This window comes from Neoarius graeffei, chromosome 16 (assembly GCF_027579695.1).
Source record: "Neoarius graeffei isolate fNeoGra1 chromosome 16, fNeoGra1.pri, whole genome shotgun sequence".
Classification (NCBI taxonomy): Eukaryota; Metazoa; Chordata; class Actinopteri; order Siluriformes; family Ariidae; genus Neoarius; species Neoarius graeffei.
In genome coordinates this window covers 20,419,730-20,445,802 of record NC_083584.1, presented here as the reverse complement: position 1 = coordinate 20,445,802, position 26,073 = coordinate 20,419,730, and the positions used below count along the sequence as shown (strand labels likewise).

Sequence of the window (26,073 nt, the reverse complement as noted above, 5' to 3'; positions counted from 1 at the left end):
TGTGCATGCGATGGAAATCGCTACAAACAGTCACTTTCTGCTGGAAACCAATGTCCAGTAAGTCCATACGGTTGTAGTGGATATTGAAGTCCGGTACAGACGAACAACACGCAAAAATACACACAAAAAACATAAACGTGCACAGGTAGGGAGATCTTGTAGCCGCAACCGTTGTAGTAGAATTGTATATAGTAGGGTTTTCCAGAAGAAAAGGTAGAAGTAGAAGGCGGAAATATGGCGTTTGACCGACAAGATGGCGTCTGTCACAATCTGGATCGGCTGTGACGTCACATGCAAGTGCTCCATAGATGGTTCTGAAAACCACAAGTTTTGCCAAACTGGACACGACACGTCTCGACCGCAAGTAAAATTCTAGCGTTTTAAAGTTGGATCGCGCACACAAGCAAAAAGGGAGAAAATAGCTTGGAAAGGGTTCGATCCAACTGTGGTGCCGGAGCGTCACGGATATTTTGACGAAGGGTTGACTTTTTATCCCCCGCTGGCTGAAAGGTCCGCAGGGGGATTATTTCGTCGCAACGTCTGTCCGTCCATCCGTCCCGGGAAGGGTACTCTCCTTCTCAAATCAACTCTCAATTTTTGGACGAATTTCATGAAACTTGGCAGGATCTTTTATTATATATCGGTAATATGCGTATTTGTAATTTCGTTCAATTCAGTCGCGTTTTACCAGAGTTATGGCAGAGTTGCCAGCGGGGGATATTGTGCTCTCGGAGCACTCTTGTTTTTCTTCCTGGGCCGATACTGATATTGATTTACTATTAATCAAGGACAATGTTTGCAGATATTTGGCGATGATATTAATTTACCATAAATTTGATTTTTCTAGCTTGAAAATGTACAATAATTCAACTCTTATGGCCTTTACACACCACGGGAGGGATTTTTGTGTTTTTTTGTTCTCTTACGGAAGCTGCGAGAGGCCCTTCATATAATCTTTTTTTATTCACCTTGTTATACCGAGATAACGACATAATTAATTCAGGATCTCGAGAAAAACAACACAACTAATTCAAGATCTCGAGAAAACAAAACAATTATTTCATGATCTCAGCTGGATCACTGTGTCTCCGTCGGTAGAGACGAAGCCGGGCCAGTCTTTTGCGGAGGTGCCATGGACTAATTTTGAAATTATCCCTTATTAAAAGACTTAATGCAATCTCTCCCTGTGTCAACCCCTGATCAAAATATTGCCTTATTAGGTGATCGACTATTCCAGACATTCTAATGACCAAAGTTGCGTCTGTACAGAATGAGAAATAGCCCCAAAGTCAGCATATCACAAGTCTCTTGGCGCACCTGAATGAACCATTTCTCAGCTGTTTACTTGAGATCACGGAATAATCGTTTTGTTTTCTCAAGATCTCGGAATAACGGTTTTGTTTTCTCGAGATCTCGAATTAGTTGTGTTGTTTTCTCGAGATCCTGAATTAATTATGTCGTTATCTCGGGATAACAAGGTGAATATATATTAAAAAAAAAAAAAGGATTATATGAAGGGCCTCTCTCGGCTTCCGTATTCCCCCCCCCCCCCCCCTATTCATTTGCATGTTCATGTATGTTTTTGATATCTTTTTGTCATGCATACTTTCAAAAAAGAATGCAAATGTTATGCAGCGAAAAGGCGACTTTTTTCACAACCAGGTCGTTTTTGTCTTTTGTCATGTCGTCCTCCCCCCCCGAGCTTTAGCACCATGAATAAACACATCAACCAATGACATCACATCACATGGTGAGCATTTTCTGATGACCGCCAGAAAAATGGTCGCGTCTCACACATCTGGGAGCTGAGTGGTTATATGTCGCCTGTGAATACAACAGCGTGAGTGTTCCTTGCTCGCTTGCTTTCTTGCTGCTCAAGATCCCGTCTCTCAACTTCCACTTTTGAACGAGAATATGAAACACTCTCCCTGTTGTCTTCTCCGTTCCAACAATGGGTGTACCAAAAATTCTATTTATTTATTTGCTTGCTTGAGACCATGTCTATCTGTCTTTTCATGACTACTAGACAACTCAGTCGTTCACTCGGGATGCTACGGACAAAAAACGTGAAAAAAAAAAGATGCAGTGGATTGAGTATGCACATTGTGTGTGTGTGTGTGTGTGTGTGAGAATTTTCTGCGTTTTTCGCTTGTTTTGTCGTATGCAGTGTATGAAGGCCTTTACTCCCAACTTGCATGAACGGAACATAATGGTTAAAATTGGAACCTTTTTAAAAAAAAAATAGTTGGAACAACTGTGTACACACACACACTATACTGATGACAGTCATTATCTTAAAGGGGTGCGTGTGAGGGAGAGAGTGAGGAGTGAAATTATCAGTGCATTGAATTAAAATTTTTTTTTTTTAATTTTTTTTTGTCTCCTGCATCATTCAACCTCTGCATGTTCTTGCGTTTCCTCTCACTGTGGAAGCGAACGCTGCTGCTGCTTCATTCCAGCGTTTCTCACAAACACCAATAAACGTGTTTGACTGGATTTACTCGACACGTGATCCACCAGTCCAGTAGCGCTATGGGCGGTGCTTAGAGACAGACTACTGAAGTGTTGGTTTCTTATCGTGGTTGTGTCAGATACGCACATGCATTTAAACAAAAAAAAAAAAACCACACAAGCTTTTATTGGCAAGGAAACAAATTCAAGTGCTGATTCCGATCATCAGAAAAATGCTGAATGCTAGTCCCTAATTTTGAGAGCTGGGATCTGATTTTAAACTGAACTGACTAGGAGTGTTTTCCACCAGCACGTACCTATCCAGTAACTCTACAGTATTAAAGGAGATCTGAAGGCAAGTTTTTTTTTTTTTAAATTATCAATTCTATTTCTCTCATTTTATTAAATATAGGAATGCATTTTTGATCGCTATTTTGTCGCTGCTATAGCAAGTTATGAGTGTTTTGAAATATGCTCTGTAATATCAGTCCATATGTTAAAGCAATGGCCGTAAACGAGATTCATTGAGACCTGTGCGAGACATCGTAGGACAGAAGTAAAACGTACAGCGGAAATCAAAGTGACCGACATCTGCCAATGTTGTCAAAAGACACGCGCTCTTTTTCGAATGCTGACATAATCAAGCCGGAAGTTTTGTTTGTTTTGATAGCAATCGGGAAAGTTTGAAAAAAGTAGGTAGTAATCGTCATTTAAACTCATTTTTGTGCAATACTTCGTTTGAAAAACAGTTTTCAAAATGGCGGCACTGACACCCGGCTGACACTTCACATTTCAAAGTCTCGCACAAGTCTCGTGAAGATCGCGCGGATAAGCGACGCCTGCCGTGGACCAAACGAACTAAATTCAACATGGCTAAAAACCGAACAGGCCGATAAGTATAATAATTTAATTGCAATTAGTTGCCAATACGAGTCACAATATAAGGTTACTAAAACCGAAAACGTAATTGAATAACACGTTAATTAAGAAATAAAACAAGTTTAAAAATGACTTCAGTTCTCCTTTAAAGCCTGATGTTGACTGTGTAAAGAAATCGTACTCCGCTTAGCATGTTCATGATGGCAAGATGGCGAAGGCAAGGTGTCAATGTATGTTATCGAAAGAAAAAACAATTTCCCCTTTTTTTTTTTAAATATCAAGTTTATTTGTATAGCGCTTTTAACAATAAACATTGTCGCAAAGCAGCTTTACAGAATTTGAACAACTTAAAAGATGAGCTAATTTTATCCCTAATCTATCTCCAATGAGCAAGCCTGTGGCAAGGAAAAACTCCCTCAGATGACATGAGGAAGAAACCTCGAGAGGAACCAGACTCAAAAGGGAACCCATCCTCATTTGGGCAACAACAGACAGCATGACTATAACATTAACAGTTTTAACATGAAGTCAGTTTCGTTGATGTGATAACTCTTCATTGATGGAAACTTGAGTACAAAACTGTTCATGACAACTGCAGTGCTAAAGTTAGCAAGACAACTGTAGTCCTCAGCCATAAAAGCATTACTGTAAGAGTCCAGAGCGTCCTCCAGGTGTGACTTTCAACTGTCCACATGGGGCCGTCCTCCACAGGAGCGATGTGATGAGACTCCAACCAGACACAGGGCATCAGGATGGATCAGGCAGGTCCGAGGGGCAGAAGAGGTTAGCATCTTGATCCCAGGACCGACATGTAACTCAGAGGGACAGATTTGGGGGAAACGCAGGTTGTTAGGTATGCCCTAAAAATGACACAAGTATTAAGTCTGTGTGGTAGGCTCGCAGAGACGAGAGTCTTGACATCAGGCATAATACACAACAATGGCATGTTAATATGGTTAAAAAATATCATGACCTGCTCTGGCTGGATGCTTGACTGGGTGATGGGAGCACACTCCTCAGCAATGATGGGATGCAGATGGGACCCTTAGGGCTGGCCAAGACAATTCAGTTACATTTCACCGGGTCTGGGACATGCGACAGAATGTCTGATGGCCGATTCCCTGCAGACTATGATAGCCAGTCGAGGTCTCCACCCTCTCCACCAAAAGATTTCCTGTTGACTCCATGTAACTCAGAGGGACAGATTTGGGGTGGGGGGGAGGGAAAGAAAACACAGGTTGTTAGGTATGCTCAATGTCACCTGAATAAGTAGGAACAGTATACATATTGCACTGAGTACAAGCAGGGACTCCGGCAACTAACTATTGCCTCTTTTCCACCAAATCAGTTCCAGGGCTGGTTCGGGGCCGGTGCTGGTTCAACTTGCGAGCCAGTTGAGAACCAGCTTGCTTTTCCATAGCTCGCGGTGCTAAGGGAAGCCATGTCAGTTACGTCACTGTATATGTCAGTTACGTTGCTGTATACGTCATTACATCGCTGTATACGTCAGTAACGTCGCTACGTTTGCATAAACCTTGGCGCGAATATCGAAGCAAAAACAACACGGAAGAAGCAGCAACAACAATAATAATAATAATAATAATAATGGATGACTTCGCATTTGTACAGCTGCTGCTTCTTGTCGCTTAAAAATGGCGATCTTTCGTGGTCTTGTTATTGTTGTTGGTCTTAACAACTCCGCCCCCCCGCTGACGTAAACGGTTCTTTCCTCTGGCCCAGCAGAGAGTTGGTGCTAGCCTGGAACCGGTTTTTCTGGCCCCAGAGCCAGTTCTTTGTCAGTGGAAACAGAAAACCCGGTTCCAAACTAAGCACTGGCCCCGAACCAGCCTTGGAACTGATTTGGTGGAAAAGGGGCATATGACAGCATAACTAAAAGGGGAGAGCCAGAAGGTAACACGGGCATGAGGGAGCCCCGGGACATAAAGCAGCAGCCACTACACCGTCAACAAACTCGAGTGAGCAAGCGAGTGGGGGACTGACAGCATCCAAACATCCCAGTTTACCAAAACACTGTCTCAGGACCCTCCAGATCTACACCTTTACCTCATAAACACCATTAACAAAAGGCTTGACTAAACAGACGTGTTTTCAGCCTAGACTTAAACGCTGAGACTGTGTCTGATTCCCGAACATCATATGCAGTGTCATAGTGTTCTTCTGTAACTAGTAATGTTATGCTCTCGAGAGCTTGTGTGTGGTCAGGAGGATACACCATATCTGTATTATTCAGTAGTACCAGTAGTGAATATATTTTTCATTGTTGTGTATCGTTTAGTACTGCTTTCAGTTAACTGGTACATAGTCTGCTACCTTTTTTTTTTTTTTTTTTAAATCCTATCCTGTGAAACTGTACTCCTAATAGACTTTGAGACGAATGGGAAATAAAGTGTGAACACGCATCTCATTACTAATAACTGTCTGTGCTAATGAGTCTCTAAATGTGTTCCGATACTAAAATGTAGCACGTTGTAAGCTGTGCGAAAACAATCACGACATGCTGAGATGATATTAGGGAATTGCAGAATGGTGTAAAGAGACTTTAGTGTGACCTTTATTGTGGCTACCAGTCATCTAAATGAGGAATCATGTTATGTTGCTAGTCTCAAGGCTCTGTGGGAGGGAAAGATTATTGGCATTTGCAGCCTGGTATGTGTGCATGGGTTTGCAAAGCAACATCCATGCTTGCATTTTGTATTTCTGATAGCTGAGAGAAGTGTTGGTTTGCTGTTTGCCATGTGGAAAGACTGAATACACGAGAAACCATTTGTTACAGTATGACCATCACACGAGCCACGATTTTTTAGATTTTATACAGTGCCATTTCGTATTGTGTGAGAGAGTGGAGTGAATGAGAAGTATATTCGAGTGGTGCAAGACATGTATGAGAACAGTGAAACAGCTGTGAGGTGTGCAGTTGGAACGACTGAATGGTTCAAGGTGAAGGTGGGATTAGGGATGGCGAAAACTAAGAAATCTTGACCGACCACCGAGCCTCATTAGCCGGTTAAAGTCGGTTAACCTGTGAGTTTAAACAGGGATGCAAACGGCGCGCCTTTTGGCGGATGCCGCCTTTTTCACGGCTGAATCGTGCAGATCCGATTTTTTTTTTTTTAGGGGGGGGCACTGGCGCCTTTTTGACCCCCCAAAGATAAAGTTGAGGGGGCAAAAACACCCCAATAATGAAACGTGAAAAAGTAGTAAACCGTACAGATGAATTCATGTTAACTGATGATTGAAACCAACTAAACAAATAATAGCCTAGCTTTGAATGCAAAATAAGTAATCTATAGAAACGTCACCTAAAATGTTATGATCGGACATGACCCGCCCCCTTTTCCGCTTGCAATATTCCAATGGTTGGCAGTGAGTGACTGACAGGTTGCACTCTGCAAAATTTACACGTCCTTTAGTGCTTTGCGCAGACATGAGACCTACCTGCGGAGCACCATGACTGCTCCGAGACTGAATCACTTGGCTGTTCTTTACACACACAAGGAACATACAGACCACATTGATTTGAAAAAAATTACCAATGAGTTTATCAGCACTTGTGACAGAAGGAGTGATGTTTTTGCGAAGTTTTAGGGCTGATGGGCTATTAGGGTGAATATGATTTTTTTCATGTCCTTATATTGCTTATTTCGTTTTACTGCCTACTTGTTAATTTCCGTGGCCATGAAAGAGATGTGTTGTTAAAGTTTGTAAGTAAGATTAAAATTAACTTTGTCATATCCATTAACTCTTAACAGAAACTACATTCATGTACTTAGCCGTTTCTACCCAAGAATGGTTGGCCACGAGGTAGCCTTAGTCTACATGCAGATATGAGTTTAACGCGCTCAAGCCTTTTTATGGAGTATGGTGCACTTTTTTTTTTTTTTTTGCATTATTCTTGTCAGTTGTCTGCCGAATTCATCTCAAAGAAAATTGCATTAAACTAAATTTGCTTGTTGAATAAATTGTTTTTCATACAATGTTTAAAGTCGTGAGATTTTTTTAATGCATCATAAGTTATCGTTAAAATGGGCGCTTCCCACTTGCAACGGTGAATAGTAATGAATGAAAATGACTTACAGCTGAGAGCTGAGTCTTTGATATTCAACTACATACACTGCCGACGTCATGACGTCATGGTGCAAGAACATAATTCTGACCCCCCAATGTTGACATGAAGTTGGCGCCTATGGGGGGGGGGCGTTGGAGTGTCTGAATAATTTCATCAGAGTAAATTCTGTATTAAAATGACTAAATAAGCAAATTCCGTTACAGTCCATGAAACATAGGAAGTATGAGAAGAAAACAGTAAATCAGAAAGCTGCGCACGTTTTCGCGGAAGCTGCGCAAATCTGCACAGCTTTCTGATTTACTGTTTTCTTCTCATACTTCCTATGTTTCATGGACTGTAACAGCATTTGCTTATTTAGTAATTTTAATACAGAATTTACTCTGATGAAATTATTCAGACACTCCAACGGCCCCCCCCCAAAAAAAAAAAATCGGATCTGCACGATTCAGCCGTGAAAAAGGCAGCATCCGCCAAAAGGCGTGCCGTTTGCATCCCTGTTTAAAATTCTAGAATTGGAATTATTAGAATCTATTCTAAATCTAACCGCGAGCATCCACACATTCAGTCCCAGTCGCTGCCCTCCACTCACATTACCTTTTCTATAGCGCGAAACATTTAGTCAAACGCGGCACTGATGTCGAGGGGTTTGTATTGGAGCGGAGGACAAATGGCTCCAGCTTAGACAGTTTCAGTCGGCCATGATGGCGTTGAAAATAAAGTCAAGTGCTAGAAGTAGTACATAACATTCAGTGATGGGAATAACGGCGTTAAAATAAAGGCTGTTATAACGCCGGGTAATCTAATTAATTAGCTACAATCGTTATAACGCCGTTACCAATATCAACACGCCATTACTGCATGGTATTGAAGTTGCTCTGAAGCCGTCACCGACTTGACTCACAGACATAAAAGCTGCGTTTGTCACTCCCCCTCCAGACACCGCTGTCACTTCATTCTCTCCCCTTCCCTCCAAAAGGCGGCATCTGCGCCTTTAGTTTGTGTGGAGAGATATGATCTGCAGTAACATGCATTGTTGGCTACAGACCGAAACATACTTTCAGAATGCACTGGCCAAGGCAGGACTAAACTCCATGTGCCTTCTAATAATAATAAAAAAAAAAAACAGAATAGTAATTTGTAAGCTAAAAAGCCTGTCTACACTTTTCTTTCGCCGAGTGGCAGCTGTCTTCAACTGGGGCGGGAGGGCGGGACATGACTGAATGGGTGTTTCTGATTTGTCAGCTGTCGTCCTTACACCGCATGGCATGCCCCAAGCGTTTACAACACAGAATTCCAGGTTCTCCGCTCCAAAATCGGCAGCTTCAAAACGATTTTTTTTTTAACCAAAAAAAAATTAACCGGTTGACGTTGATTCGGTCAACCATCGGTCAAACGGTCATTGGTTAACATCCCTAGGTGGGACTCCATCAAGGATCTGCTTTGAGTCCTTTTTTGTTTGCCATAGCGCTGGATAGCTTGACGGACGAAGTGAGGCAAGAGTCACCATAGAACATGATGTTTGCAGATGATATTGTGATATGTGGTGAAAGTAGAAAGGAGGTTGAGCTGGGTTTGGAGAGATGGAGGGATGCATTGGAACGAAGAGGAATGAAGGTGAGCTGTAGCAAAACAGAATACATGTGCATCAGTGAGAATGGGGATGAGAGTGTAGTGAAGATGCAAGGAGTAGACGTAAAGAAAGTTGGTGAATTCAAGTACCTGGGGTCAACTGTGCAGGAAAATGGGGGCTGCGATAGTGAGGTGAGAGAGAGAGTGCAGGCAGGGTGGAGCAGTTGGAGAAGGATTTCAGGAGTCATTTGTGATAGGAAAGTCCCAGCAAAAGTGAAAGGTAAGCTGTATAAGACAGTAGTGAGACCAGCTGTGGTGTATGGATTGGAGACCGTACTCTTAACAAAGAGACAGGAGGCAAAGTTGGAGGTGGCGGAGTTGAGGATGTTAAGGTTTGCGATGGGAGGTTGGACAGGATAAGGAACGAGCACATCAGAGGGACAGCACATGTGGAGAGCTTGGGACTGAAGCTAAGAGAGATGAGACTGAGATGGTATGGGCACATCCTGAGAAGAGATACAGAGCATGTTGGAAGGAGAATGTTGAGGATGGAGCTGCCAGGCAAATGAAAACAAGGAAGGCCAAAGAGGAGATACATGGATGTGGTGAGAGAGGACATGAAAGTGGCAGGTGTGGTAGAGAAGGATGCTGAAGACGGGGAGCAATGGAGACGAAAGATCCGCTGTGGCGATCCCTAATTGGGAGCAGCCAAAAGATGATGATGATGATACAGTGCCATTTCTACTTAAAAACTAGGCGGAGCTTCCGTGTGATTCAACAGAATAACCTCAGCCTATTTTCAGAATATCAGGACGTTGAATCCTGTCTAAGGTAGGAGGGGATGGTGTTACTTTCTCTCCCCGTCAATCAGAGCGACACTAAGCGATCATGGAGTTCATGTATGTGGAAGATGGTAGATAGCGCTGTCCATGGAGTGTGTTTACTTATGACGCAACAGTTTGAAAAGATGCACATGTCTCAGAGGAAGCACGTGTTGGCCATGTTCCTGATGGGTGACTAGTGTGAGAGGAGAGCGTGAGCTAATGAATAATAGGGGAAAAATAGGTACCCTATGGGTACATGTGGCTATTGCTTATAAATAAAATGTTCTGATACAGTACCATGTCCATAGAGTAAATATAGCGCATATACACTACCATCCAAAAGTTTGGGGTCACTTTGAAATGTCCTTATATTTGAAAGAAAAGCACTGTTCTTTTCAATGAAGATCACTTTAAACTAATCAGAAATCCACTCTATACATTGCTAATGTGGTAAATGACTATTCTAGCTGCAAATGTCTGGTTTTTGGTGCAATATCTCTATAGGTATCAAGTCAAAGTTAAAGTCCTTCCCACGCCTTACAGTACCTGGTATCCCTAGGCAGTCTCCCACTCAAGTACTAACCAGGCCCAACCTGTATGTGGCGCATCGGGCGGCGCCGATCTCCGTTTCCATAGCCCTCGGCCTCTCGCCTATTACATAGCTAGGGTTACAGTGGGGGGCTAGTCCTCTGGTAACCATGAGAGTTTAACTCCCCATGCACATCTGTATTGCAGCGTGCCTTGCCAGATGGCGGTAGGTACCATTTTTTATGATGGTCTTTGGTATGACCCGACCGTGAATAGAACTCACGATCTCCTGATCGAGAGGCGGACACGCTACCACTAGGCCACTAGTCGGTTCTCCATAGGTGTATAGAGGCCCATTTCCAGCAACTCTCACTCCAGTGTTCTAATGGTACAATGTGTTTGCTCATTGCCTCAGAAGGCTAATGGATGATTAGAAAACCCTTGTACAATCATGTTAGCACAGCTGAAAACAGTTGAGCTCTTTAGAGAAGCTATAAAACTGACCTTCCTTTGAGCAGATTGAGTTTCTGGAGCATCACATTTGTGGGGTCGATTAAATGCTCAAAATGGCCAGAAAAATGTCTCAACTATATTTTCTATTCATTTTACAACTTATGGTGGTAAATAAAAGTGTGACTTTTCATGGAAAACACAAAATTGTCTGGGTGACCCCAAACTTTTGAACGGTAGCGTATTATATTATTATCCCCGGCCCAAACGAAGTTTGTTGAGGGATACAGAAACGTCCGGTCATGTTTTCGTTTCCGGCCCATGTCTTTTTAAAAATACTGAAGATATCTTCATGAAACTTTGTATACCTATCAAGCAACATGTGAACTGGTGCCTTTTTGCTATTTTGGATTTTTGAAAAAAAGTCTCGTCTCGTCGTCTTCCGCTTTATCCGGGACCGGGTCGCGGAGGCAGCAGTCTAAGCATGGAAGCCCAAACTTCCCTTTCCCCAGACACCTCGGTCAGCTCCTCGGGAAGAACACCGAGGCGTTCCCAGGCCAGCCGAGAGACATAGTCCCTCCAGCGTGTCCTGGGTCTTCCCCGGGGCCTCCTCCCGGGGGGACATGCCTGGAACACCTCCCCAGGGAGGCGTCCAGGAGGCATCTGAAAAAGATGCCCGAGTTACCTCAGCTGGTTCCTCTCGATGTGGAGGAGCAGCGGCTCTACTCCGAGCTCCTCCCGAGTGACTCTGCTTCTCACCCTATCTCTAAGGGAGCGCCCAGCCACCCTGCGAAGGAAACTCATTTCGGCCGCTTGTATCCGTGATCTTGTTCTTTCGGTCATTACCCAAAGCTCATGACCATAGGTCATGAAAAAAAGTATTTTTCAAATTTTTACATAAATAGATTTTGACTTGGTTTCTAAGAGCAATGTTCATTTCCGGAGCATATATCCAAAACTATTCATGATATGGATTTGAAACTTGGCACACATGTTAACAAGGTGATGTAGCTGTGCCTTTTCATACTAAGAAATTTGAGAATTTCATGTTTCCATAGAAACAATTTCAGACTTGGTGTCTCAGGTTAGTCTTAGGGGTAGGTTTTGTTCCCAGAGCAGAACTTGAAAACTGAGTGGTGTGGTGTTGAAAGTTGGGATATGTATTGATTTAAGTAATGTATATGTGCCTTTTGATACTAAGAAATGTGAGATTTTAATTTTTAGCTCACCTGGACCAAAGGTCTGGTGGGTTTATGCCATGGGCTGCTGAGGTCCGTGTAAAGAGGTAGGGTTGGTTTCCTGCAGCAGAACTTGAAAAACGTGACAACATAATTATTGTGGTCACATCGACCAAAAGGAATGGTTGAGCTTACTAACCGTACTAATGTTTTGGGCTAATTCTATCAAACCAAACAGCGACCATAGCATAAGCAAACCAAGCTCACTCGCTGGCAACTGCTGCTTGGGCCGGTGTTTCTTGGTCTGCCGAAGGCAATGATGCATCTTGTTTTGAGTCTGTATTATCCTTAAAAAAATTGACTTGGTACTAGAATAGAGCTATGAAAAATGCGTAACAAAAAAATAATTACCATTGCTAGTTTTAAGTAGCTTAGAAAACCGGCTCTTCCATTATTGCTGTTTCTTCCACATTTTCTTGTTGTGTTCTCGAAACAGCACGCTAAAACTTAGCTTCAAAGCCACAAAATGCAACTTTGATGGAAAAAAAACTATATAATAAATTGCTTACCTCTCTTTACATCGAAAGAAGGAGGAAAATTTTGCTTGTTTTGACATGAATTATTAACACGAGGAAATACTCGTAATTCGCAACTAAAAAGACTGCAGTTACACCAACAGCTTGACCATGCTTTCTAGTGCGATCATGATGATGTGTTTGCGCAGAACTGGGTTTTTGCGCCCAAATCACAGGAAGTCCATGTAAGGTTATAGAAACCCTAATGAGGCTGAGGTGACAATCTAGTTTAAAAAAAAAAAGTTAGAAAAATTACAGTGGGCGCTTTTCTAATATTCTTATGTGGCTATTGAAAAAATGTATGGTCCGACAAAGGGGTGTCACGGACACCCCAGGACACCCCAGCTATGCCCCTGTAATATCTTGAAACTTGGTATACAGTTAGGTCTATATCAGTAGCGGCTGGCTTTTGTAAAAGTGAGGGAGGAAGGAATGCTTGGTTGAAGGTCACGGGCCCCAGTGCGACCGCACCTGCTGGACCGGCTATAGTTACACGCACGGGTTGAGTTGATAATAGTTGAAAAACCTATCATTTTAACGGGGTGTGTACACTTTTTATAGCTGCTGTACACATTACTTTCAGGTGTTCAACACATCTTTCTCTTTCAAAATTCTCTCAAAATCTTCCGTATTTAACGAAGCAAACCTGGCGGCCATGTTTGTAGCTCAGCCCATGGAAGGGTTTTGCAAGCAAAACATTCACCACGTCCTCTGTTTCCATTACTTTATTCGTAGAATATCTATAACATAGTCAATCCACTTCCACCTCGCCGTTCTCACTCTGACTGCCGAAGTGCCCGAGTCACCGGATCTAGAAGTTAAGTTTGATAAGATAACCCCTCCCCCCAGGCAGCTAAGGCCTCTACTTATTGGTTCATTGCGCAACTAGGGCTGCAGCCTATTGGTTGATATTTTGTAGCACTTGTCAGATCTCTTAGCTAGTCCCACCCTCTTAGAGGAGGATTTTCCTCCTCTCTCTCATTGAAGTCTATGTTAACCACGAGCCGCCAGTGCCGGAGACTGTTTGAATCGGAGTGAATGGGAGCCGAAGGGAGGAAGATCCTCCGTGCAGTAATTTCTAATAGCGAGCGATAGGGGGTGCTAATGTAATTTCACCCAGAGAAACGAATATAATGTACATGTCGTATTTGGCAGTAAAATAGTAATATTCAAGGACAGCAATTCATTAAATTGGTCAAGACAATTTCAACTTTTTATTCTTAGAATTTTTAAGGAGGATCTTCCTCCCTCTCCTCACTGGAGAAGCCACCTGTGGTCTATATATATTTGGACACTGACACAAACTTTGTTTTTTATCTGTTTACTGAAACATATTCAAGTTATAGTTATATAATGGACATAAAGTCCAGACTTTCAGCTTTCATTTGAGGGAATCCACATTAAAATTGGATGAAGGGTTTAGGAGTTTCAGCTCCTTAACATGTGCCACACTGTTTTTAAAGGGACCAAAAGTAATTGGACAATTGACTCAAAGGCTATTTCATGGGCAGGTGTGGGCAATTCCTTCGTTATGTCATTCTCAATTAAGCAGATAAAAGGCCTGGAGTTGATTTGAGGTGTGGTGCTTGCATTTGGAAGATTTTGCTGTGAAGAAAACATGCGGTCAAAGGAGCTCTCCATGCAGGTGAAACAAGCCATCCTTAAGCTGCGAAAACAGAAAAAGCCCATCCGAGAAATTGCTACAATATTAGGAGTGGCAAAATCTACAGTTTGGTACATCTTGAGAAAGAAAGAAAGCACTGGTGAACTCATCAATGCAAAAAGACCTGGACACCCACAGAAGACAACAGTGGTGGATGATCGCAGAATAATTTCCATGGTGAAGAGAAACCCCTTCACAACAGCCAACCAAGTGAACAACACTCTCCAGGAGGTAGGCGTGTCAATATCCAAATCTACCATAAAGAGAAAACTGCATGAAAGTAAATACAGAGGGTTCACTGCACAGTGCAAGCCACTCATAAGCCTCAAGAATAAAAAGGCTAGATTGGACTTTGCTAAAAAACATCTAAAAAAGCCAGCACAGTTCTGGAAGAACATTCTTTGGACAGATGAAACCAAGATCAACCTCTACCAGAATGATGGAAAGAAAAAAGTGTGGCAAAGGCATGGTACAGCTCATGATCCAAAGCATACCACATCATCTGTAAAACATGGTGGAGGCAGTGTGATGGCTTGGGCATGCATGGCTGCCAGTGGCACTGGGTCACTAGTGTTTATTGATGATGTGACACAGGCCAGAAGCAGCCGGATGAATTCTGAGGTATTCAGAGACATACTGTGTGCTCAAATCCAGCCAAACTGATTGGTCGGCATTTCATAATACAGATGGACAATGACCCAAAACATAAAGCCAAAGCAACCCAGGAGTTTATTAAAGCAAAGAAGTGGAATATTCTTGAATGGCCAAGTCAGTCACCTGATCTCAACCCAATTGAGCATGCATTTCACTTGTTAAAGACTAAACTTCTGACAGAAAGGCCCACAAACAAACAGCAACTGAAAACCGCTGCAGTAAAGGCCTGGCAGAGCATTAAAAAGGAGGAAACACAGCGTCTGGTGATGTCCATGAGTTCAAGACTTCAGGCAGTCATTGCCAACAAAGGGTTTTCAACCAAGTATTAGAAATGAACATTTTATTTACAATTATTTAATTTGTCCAATTACTTTTGAGCCCCTGAAATGGATTGTGTTTAAAAAATGCTTTAGTTCCTCACATTTTTATGCAATCATTTTGTTCAACCCACTGAATTAAAGCTGAAAGTCTGAACTTCAACTGCATCTGAATTGTTTTGTTCACAATTCATTGTGGTAATGTACAGAACCAAAATTAGAAAAATGTTGCCTTTGTCCAAATATTTAGGGACCTAACTGTATAGGGCGGGGCATATAGCTGACTGTCGTCTTGTTTACTTTGAGGCAGTAGCCACGAAAATGAAGTGTAATCCAAAAATGAACAATTTAAAAATCACAGAAGTAAAATATACCAAGCGTCTGTACTTTTATATTATTCTACTCTTACAGTTTTCGAAACTGAAACCTCCGAACTGAGGCTGACGTACACACGCTGTCACCATGACCCAAACTCTTATTTCCCGGAAAAGGCCTGGCGCTAGAGCTCAGTGGTCTCAATAGTCCTTTTCAGCAACTTCCCATAACAACTCGGAAGCACGTCACATCGACATCAGGCGAGGAAAGGGGGACAACCTGGAGTATATTTTAAAATAGGAACGCACTTTCCCTTGGGAATGAGCATAAACGTGTCTGAAAGCGATTTCTTTAGTCTAGTCCATTTATTTTTGAATGGTGAACCGAATTGTATACACCACCAGCCATTTTAATAGGAACACATGCGTGTGCTGCACTCATTCTTGTAGCATGTTGCCTCTATATGAGACAGTAGCCACAAAAATGCAGTAAAAAAGCCGTATGCGTTTTATTTTAATAGCTCTATAGTTGTAAACTAAATACAGAACTGGAAGCAACATTGCAGTATGATGTATAATTAAAATTTTTATTTGGCTTTTCCTTGTTCATATCAGGTGGTGTGTGACTGACAGAATTTCCTTCTCTCTCTCTCAGCTCTTGGAGCCAGTATGTCACCAGCTGTTTGAGTTCTACCGGAGCGGAGAGGCTCGTCTTCAGCGCTTCACCCTGCAGTTCCTGCCCGAGCTGGTGTGGAGTTACTTGTCGGTGAGCGCCAGCCGGAACCCTCACCACAGCGGCTGCATCGAGGCTCTTCTGCTGGGTATCTACAACCTGGTCAGTAAAGATGGCGCACATTGTGGAGTTAGAACAGCTCCGTTGTATTTGGTCTGATGAACTTGGCTAGGAATGATGTTTCTACTTTTTTTTTTTTTTAATTGATTTTTTTAAAGCAAATTCCTTTATTTAATCCTTCATATTTACGGTTATGGTTAACCAGATATCTCCAGCTAGTTAAGCCATTCAAACTTGTCCTTACTATTTATTTGAAAGCAAATAATTAAGGAACACCAGTGAAACTATCGCTGAATTTGCAGTCTTTCATGCACGTGGTATATGGACGAGGTGAGCAGCGGCGATCAGCTACAGTTACTGCTTGCTTTAAACAGGCCTAGGAGGATTTCCTAGTGAGCGTTTTTTATACTAATACTCCAAAACCCAGCACTCAAGATGAGTAATACTTCCAATAAAGATGCAGAGTTCCTTTGAATGCATAAAGTAAAAATGTGTCCTCTAAGTATTCGTTGTCAGAAATGTTTCAGGGTGCTATACAGTGGTGCTTGAAAGTTTGTGAACCCTTTAGAATTTTCTATATTTCTGCATAAATATGACCTAAAACAACATCAGATTTTCACACAAGTTATAAAAGTAGATAAAGAGAACCCAGTTAAACAAATGAGACAAAAATATTATACTTGGTCATTATTTATTTATTTAGAAATTATCCAATATTACATATCTGTGAGGTGGGAAAAGTATGTGAACCTTTGCTTTCAGTATCTGGTGTGACCCCCTTGTGCAGCAATAACTGCAACTCAACGTTTCTGGTAACTGTTGATCAGTCCTGCACACCGGCTTGGAGGAATTTTAGCCCATTCCTCCATACAGAACAGCTTCAACTCTGGGATGTTGGCAGGTTTCCTCACATGAACTGCTCGCTTCAGGTCCTTCCACAACATTTCGATTGGATTAAGGTCAGGACTTTGACTTGGCCATTCCAAAACATTAGCTTTATTCTTCTTTAACCATTCTTTGGTAGAATGACTTGTGTGCTTAGGGTCATTGTCTTATTGCATGACTCACCTTCTCTTGAGATTCAGTTCATGGACAGATGTCCTGACATTTTCCTTTAGAATTCACTGGTATAATTCAGAATTCATTGTTCCATCAATGATGGCAAGCTGTCCTGGCCCAGATGCAGCAAAACAGGCCCAAACCATGATACTACCACCACCATGTTTCACAGATGGTACAAGCTTCTTATGCTGGAATGCAGTGTTTTCCTTTCTCCAAACATAACGCTGCTCATTTAAACCAAAAAGTTCTATTTTGGTCTCATCCGTCCACAAAACATTTTTCCAATAGCCTTCTGGCTTGTCCACGTGATCTTTAGCAAACTGCAGACGACCAGCAATGTTCTTTTTGGAGAGCAGTGGCTTTCTCCTTGCAAACCAGCCATGCACACCATTGTTGTTCAGTGTTCTCCTGATGGTGGACTCATGAACATTAACATTAGCCAATGTGAGAGAGGCCTTCAGTTGCTTAGAAGTTACCCTGGGGTCGGGGGCGTCGTGGCTCAGGTGGATAAGGCGCCACACCATAAATCCGGGGACCCGGGTTCGATTCCGACCCGAGGTCATTTCCCGATCCCTCCCCGTCTCTCTTTCCCCTGCTCATTTCCTGTCTCTACACTGTCCTATCCAATAAAGGTGAAAAAAGCCCAAAAAATATCTTAAAAAAAAAGTTACCCTGGGGTCCTTTGTGACCTTGCTGACTATTACACGCCTTGCTCTTGGAGTGATCTTTGTTGGTCGACCACTCCTGGGGAGGGTAACAATGGTCTTGAATTTCCTCCATTTGTACACAATCTGTCTGACTGTGGATTGGTGGAGTCCAAACTCTTTAGAGATGGTTTTGTAACCTTTTCCAGCCTGATGAGCATCAACAACGCTTTTTCTGAGGTCCTCAGAAATCTCCTTTGTTCGTGCCATGATACACTTCCACAAACATGTGTTGTGAAGATCAGACTTTGATAGATCCCTGTTCTTTAAATAAAACAGGGTGCCCACTCACACCTGATTGTCATTCCATTGATTGAAAACACCTGACTCTAATTTCACCTTCAAATTAACTGCTAATCCTACAGGTTCACATACTTTTGCCACTCACAGATATGTAATACTGGATCATTTTCCACAATCAGTAAATGGCCAAGTATAATATTTTTGTCTCTTTTTTTGTTTAACTGGGTTCTCTTTATCTACTTTTAGGATTTGTGTGAAAATCTGATGATGTTTTAGGTCATATTTACTGTATGCAGAAATATAAATTCTAAAGGGTTCACAAACTTTCAAGCACCACTGTATATTCATGCTGATCTGGGAAAAAGATGAGAATCACGTATATGATGTGAAATGCACTCTTGTTTTGTGCAAACCTGGAACTGAATACAGATGTGCACAGTTTCAATATTAAATCCTCACCTCGCCACCGGTGTGTAACTCGACTCTGTATGCCGTAATATGATTTTGTTTTATTAAGATCGCCTTGGTTTCAGCCGAACAGACATTAAAGTAAGACGCAAGTGAAGCTGATTAGATTTAAGCATTAAGTTTTTTTTTTTATAGATCAGCCCACGTTATTTGGAAGGGGGAAACCCAGGAGGGGGATCGCTGCGTCTCTGTCTGGAGCCTTTTATTCTCGCGCCCCTGCCTTCTCATCTCCCTGGCGCTCTGAATAACAGAGTAGGTCATCTGCCAGCCGGCCGTCATCCACAGTGTCATGAGGTGTTTAATCATCCTGACGTTATTGACTCTGAGGTCGCCCACGTGCCCTGAAGTAACCCCGTGCCCTGAAGTAACTAACCATTCTCCCAGAGACGGATCTTGCACGTGCACACGTCTTCATTTTGTGGACGATTAGATACTATCTCTTAAACACACACGGACACATGAATGCTGTTATTTTCTGTCCGTGGAAATGTTGGCCTCGGAGGCCTTTATGCTGCGTGACCATAATGGCTTATTCTGTTCCTGAGAGGAAAATTTCCTCTGCTGGATTCGGCTCATTCACATACAAAGATGCATTGTCTTGGGATTGTAAAACATTAGCAATTTCATCAGCACTCTCGAAAACCTCCATGAAGCTGGAATCTCATTGAAAGCGAAACGGAATAAAGCTTGTGTCCTTTGTTTACTGATATTGGTTTGTAGTGTTTTGATTTCTGAGATGATGGCTATAATTTGCAAGTGACTAAGAAAAACATCACCATGAATTAAAACCAAACCTGAATTCTAGTCAAATTACTGTGGGTTGGATGATGATGATGATGGAATAATACATTTTTATTTATTTATTTTTGTGCAGATTCTTAAATCTGATTTGGTCATTATTAGCTTATCTGGCAGACAGGCGCTGAGCTTATGTTGACACTTCTCCGTTGTCCACGTTTCACAAAAATCTCTACCTCTCTCTCTCAATTCTTCACCAATTTTTATTCTTTTTGGCAGGAAGGTAGGTCTGCCTAGGGTGCATATAGCTTCTACACAAATTTGCATAATTTCAATTAATAATGAAGATATGGAGTAATGAAGCCCCAACGAGCAGTTTCCACACACATCACTTCTCAATTCTTCACTGATTTTTGATTCTTTCTGGCATGAAGGTAGGGGGACCTAGGGTGCATAGAACTTCTACCCAGATTTGCTTAATTAATGAAGCCATGGGGGGCGGCACGGTGGTGTAGTGGTTAGCGCTGTCGCCTCACAGCAAGAAGGTCCGGGTTCGAGCCCCGTGGCCGGCGAGGGCCTTTCTGTGCGGAGTTTGCATGTTCTCCCCGTGTCCGCGTGGGTTTCCTCCGGGTGCTCCGGTTTCCCCGACAGTCCAAAGACATGCAGGTTAGGTTAACTGGTGAGTCTAAATTGACCGTAGGTGTGAATGTGAGTGTGAATGGTTGTCTGTGTCTATGTGTCAGCCCTGTGATGACCTGGTGACTTGTCCAGGGTGTACCCCGCCTTTCGCCCGTAGTCAGCTGGGATAGGCTCCAGCTTGCCTGCGACCCTGTATAAGGATAAAGCGGCTAGAGATAATGAGATGAGATGAAGCCATGGGCTAATTAAGCCTTAATGGGCAATTCAACAAAAATCGCTACTTCTCAGTCAATTCCTCGCCGTTTTGGATTCTTTCTGGCAAATAGGTCGGTATTCTTAGGGTGTATATGGCGTCTGTATATAGTGCAGTGGTTCCCAAAGTAGGGAGCGCGCCCCCTGGGGGGGGGCGCAGAGCCATTGCAGGGGGGGCGTGGATGGAATGAATGAATAAATCAATAAATTACACTGCTAGCATAACATGGAGAAGTTTTTGGCGGGGGGCGCGGGGCTCCCACGTAAATGCAAATCAGAGGATGAAGCGTTGCCTAAATGTGCTTCCAAAACAAGTTCATTCCAAGGCAAAGACAAGAAAATATGACGACACATCTGGTCTTTGGCTTCACCTGTACAACAGTGGGTAATGAGGAGAGACCGCAGTGTGTTGTCTGTCTTAAAGTGCTAGCTTGTGACAGCTTGAAGCCGAACAAGCTAAGACGCCACTTGGAGACAAAACATCCAGAGCACAAAGACAAGCCAGTTGAGTTTTTCAGACAAAAACTCGTAAACTGCCGTGCTCAACAGTCCCTATTTACTAAAGCTGCATCCGTGCCGGCAAATGCTCAACTCGCCTCATATAAAGTTGCCTACCGAGTGGCACAGTGTAAAAAGCCGCACACAATAGCGGAGGAATTGGTACTTCCCTGTGCTATGGACATGGTATCAACTATGCTTGACACTGCAGCCAGCAAACTAAGGGCTATTCCTCTGTCCAACACCACCATCGGCAGGCACATTTATGACATGTCAAAGGACATAGAGGAGCAGCTTAATGACAGTGCGTGACAGCGGCTTTTCTCTTCAGATGGATGAAGCCACTGACAGTAACAAAGACTGTTTATTAATTACTTACGTCAGATTCATAGATGGAGATGACATGAGGGAGGAATTGCTTTTCTGCAAAAAAGTTACTGGCAGAGCCACAGCAGAAGAACTGTTTAAAATCATTGACTCTTACTTGAAAGAGGCCAACCTGAAATGGGAGGACTGTGTGGGGATCTGCACTGACGGGGCGCAGGCTATGGCTGGGAAACGGGCAGGGCTGCAAGCGCTCATCAAGCGCGTCTCCCCCAATGTGCAGTGGACGCACTGCATGATACACCGCGAAGCACTGGCATCTAAACAGCGGAGTCCCGAGCTGAATGATGTAATGACCGACGTTATTGCCACTGTCAACTACATCAAAACACGACCTGTCAAAGCCCGGATTTTTTCGGCACTGTGCGAGGAAATGGGCTCCGACCACACAGCTGTTCTGTTTCACAGCGAGTCCCGATGGCTGTCACGTGGGAAGGTGCTGTCCAGGGTCTTTGAACTGCGAGATGAAATCCGCATCTTTTTGAAGGAAGAGGGCAATGATCTTGCCCACAAATTTTACTGTAACAAGTTCCTCATGAAACTTGCATACCTCAGTGACATGTTTCTGAGCCCATGTTTACATTAGACCGTATCAGCGGATCATCAGATTAACGTTTTTAAAACGATTAGTGTGCACACAGCAACACCAATACACGATTTGCGTGCACACAGCAACACCAATACACGGATACGCTCGGCTCCGCAGGCATCCTGCGCTCCAAATCACTCCGCCCTGAACAGCGAGTGCCCTCTGGAGGGTGCGCACTCGGCCCTGCGCAGCTCACAGAGCACGCGAGTGAAGTGCACGAGCAGTGATTCGGGACTGAACCGCTGTGTGTGTGTGATCCCAGCGCATATCACTTACCACTTGCAAGTGGAAGGATGGCAAGCCTAAAGACAATCATAACTACACAATGGGCAGTATTTGCATCAGTATTTGCAGTATTTTCATACTTTTATACTCTTTAATGAAAGGCGATACAAGGCGGAAGTCCGCGCCGTTTTTCAGCAGTCGCGTCACATGACCAACGCCAGCGAATCAGGAAGGTGGATGTCACAGTGACGTTGTCCAATGACGACGCCAGCTAGAGCTCAGCACAGCGTATCCGCGTATTCTCAATGTTTACACAGCACCGGAGCTGACACGATCTGGATTGAATACGTGGACCCTGACGGATTCCCGTTTCCCGGCGTTTCCAGGCGGTTTAATGTAAACGGACAGTGCATCCGCGAAGAAAACGAGACAGATACGGTCTAATGTAAACTTGGCCTGAAACTCAATGAAGTGAATTTGCAGTTGCAGGGCACAAATACACACCTCCCACATCTGGCAGATAAAATCACATCATTCACCAGAAAACTTGAGATGTGGCTGCAGCGAGTGAAGGTTGGAAATGTGGACTCATTTGAGAACCTGAAATCATTCATTGAAGACAACAAACTGCAGAACACAGCGATCCCATGCATGAAAGCACACATCTCTGCCCTTCAGAACCAGTTCCAGAAATATTTCCTGATGCAGGATCCCAAAGAATATGACTGGATCCGTGACCCCTTCAGTGCAACACCACCTGCCGCCTCCAGCACATCAGAGGAGGAACAGTTCATTGACGTCACCTCTGATTCAACAATGAGGCTGCAGTTTCAGTCAAAGACACTGGCTCATTTGACCTCTCTCATTTCCTATAACAATAGCTCAGACAAGTTCCAGGTGTAAGATGAATTGTGTAGATTGATGCACTTGTTTGAATGTGTCATCGTTTCTATAGTAACAACCTCCGCAGGGACTTGTATAGCTGTGTATAAGCACATTAATACATGCACATGGTTTTAGAATGTGGTGAAGATTCCTGTGGGGGGGCATAGGTGCCTTCTGACCAATCAGTTCTAGGGACTTATTGAGAGGAATGACCCCCTGGGGAGCTCCCTTGAGAACCTTCAAGGCCCCTCCTCCCGTTTGAATTTGCACCACCAGTAGGAACGCTGAAGTGACGTAAGCCGGCTTGCTAGCATGACATTAGCAGGAAGTGCAATACTTCGCCTAGATGCATCAAAATCGCTCTGCATTTCCTGTGTCATGTAAATGGGTGCGTCTCAGAAACTGGTCTCTCATTTGGGACATTATGGTTAAAAAATAAATTTTCTGATTTTACTATTTTTTTGCATTTACCGAACACTCAATGTTTCTTTTGTCATGTTTAATAAGAATAAAGATAGTATCTTGCTTTATCTGGCCTCCACTGGGGAAAATCTTTTTGATTGCAATTCAAATGCTTTTGTAAAATTGATTTACGTATAAAATAACTCCATCATGAAGAATTAAAGCCCCTCCTTCACAGATGAGTGAAAATATTGAATAAATTTCCTCTTTTTGATTGCTTGGGTTAAAAATGCCAAGTTATGATGACTGAATTGATTATTCACTTAAATATGAATAATATGATACATTTTGGGTATTTGATATGGCGAAATAGGACACAACGGAAAAATCAAGAACGCACTGGAAAGATGAGAATAACGGCGGTGGTAAAAGAACAGCGACTGTACCGGCTGAAGGTCGCGCGGGTCTCTGCTGCGGCACGCGAGCAACGGGACATCACTACTGCACCGGACAGAGCACGAGGCGGGGGCGGGGCAAAATTACTGGCCGTAGATTCTATCAATAGTTCGATCTAAATTGACCATGGTTGCAAAATATTGGCCAAAAATATGCAAACACTACGAAATATGAAAGCAAGATGAAAAAGAAACATTCTATTGCCTTATACTGCAAGACTAAAACAAAATAAAACTGTCAAAACTCACCTTTTCAGTGATGACGTCCGAACAGATCACCCGCAAATGGAAGCACGATCAACTTCTAACTGTTGGAGTGGAAAATTCCATTCTACACATGCAAATTGTTAATGTGTGTCCTTCCCCGCACACAAATAACACGCTACGGTAAAAAATACACCACAACTCATTCACCACAACTCATTTTATAGCTCAGAAATTCATACAAGACCAGCTACCATCGTAACATATTCTGTAAGAAACATATTCTATACCTAACTTTCAGCTTTCGTTTTAAAAACCAAAATCGCAGATTTATAACTAAATGTTGATATGGCGTAGTGATTTTAAGTTACTACTTTTGGTGAGGTAGTGACCTTGACCCTGAGACTTTCCGTTTAGATCAAAACACACGATCGTATTGGTTTGGGGTAGGGCTGTGTGATATATCGAATATACTTGATATATCGCCGAAAATTCTGTGTGTGATTACATAAAATTATTATATCGTAACTATTGAGTATTTTATGGTCATCTTCCGACTTGCGTTTGTTTCGTGTTTGTTTAAAACCTTTTCTGGTGGTTTTCTCCCTGTCCCTCAGGCAGTAATGTGAGAGGCTGCCTAAGGGTAAAGAAAACAATGTCACGCACTCGCCAACCAATCCCGGGCGACATCTCTGTGCTGAAAGGAACGGCGGGAAGATTTCCTAGTTCCGGTTTACAGCGCTGACTCAGTTCGTGCAATCGCTGGTGTTGCGTAGGCTACCGTGTAAGCTCTGTCAATTTCAGCGACAAATTAAAAATGGAAGCGGACGAATTGGTTCCTAAAAGAACTAGTAAGGGGTCAGTCATCTGGCATTTTTTTGGATATCGCGAGGAGGACGTGGAACAGCAAATGCCAGTTTGTAAAGTGTGCAAAAAAAACCTGTCATCACGAAAGGCAGCAGCACGACAAATATGTTCCATCACCTGAAAACTCACCCGGTACAGTATGAAGAGTCTCTTAAACTCTGAACTACTTGCCCACAAGCTAAACAAACGACCATAGCGGCCTCGTTCTCCAAAGCCACCCCATATGAGAAAACGAGTCAGAGATGGAGAGCTATAACGGATGCAATCACTAACGTCATTGCCGAAGACATGATCCCAATCAGTATAGTGGAAAAAACCAGGCTTCCAAAAATTACTAAACACACTCGATCCCAAATATGAGTTTCCTGGTCGCAGACATTTTACAGAGAAGGCAATACCGGAATTATACACATCTGAGAGGCAGAGCCAGAAAACACTCAGTTCAAAAGTGTGCAAAGAGAAAAATGATGTTTTGCAGATCTCTCTCTTCTCTCCCTCAATCTCTCTCTCTATTGTGAATGTTCCAGTGGTTCTCAGTAGTCAGGTTAATAGCTTGGAGATCTATTTTTTTTAATAATTTAATGAATGAGCACTTTTCTTATTTAGGCTAAATGTCTTTCTCAGTGTTGAGCTGCACTTTATTGGTTTGAGCTCTGAGCAGCTCTGTATTGTTTTGCCCCTTTGTTGCAATTTTCAAGATTGTTTGTGCCACATCTTTGTTGAATAAAAATAGTCTTATTTCAACTCAATTGTGATTAAATCACTAACATGAAAATTTAAAATGTGTTGTTGAAAACCACCTGTAAAGTTAACCAAGAATGTTATTTAATCTGCAGGGATTGTAGTGAAAACAGTAAAGAGTAAAAGTTAGATTTCATGGGGTCCTTTAGAGGAGATTTCAATATATCGAGATATATATCGTATATCGTGAAATGGAGAAAATGTATCGGGTTATTCATTTTTTCCCATATCGCACAGCCCTAGTTTTGGGTATGCGGAAAACGGAGTTACAGCGGTGATCAAATATTTTGCATGATGTTTTATTACGGTTATGGTTATTCTGTGAGCGCACCAATCCTTAGGTGTATAAAGTTATAACTTTAAAATACAGTTATTGATAACTGTAGACTTTTCAGTGGACTGCAACCTTTTTAAGGGAAAGCGATGTAGTCAGCC

At 42.7% G+C, this 26,073-nt stretch overlaps 1 protein-coding gene across 3 annotated transcripts in view; it reads left to right on the top strand.

Annotated features, from left to right (window-relative positions):
• hycc1 (hyccin PI4KA lipid kinase complex subunit 1) overlaps positions 1-26,073 on the top strand; it is a 154,927-nt gene that overhangs the window by 92,332 nt on the left and 36,522 nt on the right. For all 3 annotated transcript variants that reach the window (XR_009656788.1, XR_009656789.1, XM_060942611.1), the window contains exon 4: positions 16,145-16,324. Coding sequence is in view for 1 of the 3 variants with exons in the window: in XM_060942611.1 (XP_060798594.1) it covers positions 16,145-16,324 (180 nt within the window). In the remaining 2 variants the exon portion in view is untranslated. The remainder of the gene's footprint in view (positions 1-16,144; positions 16,325-26,073) is intronic.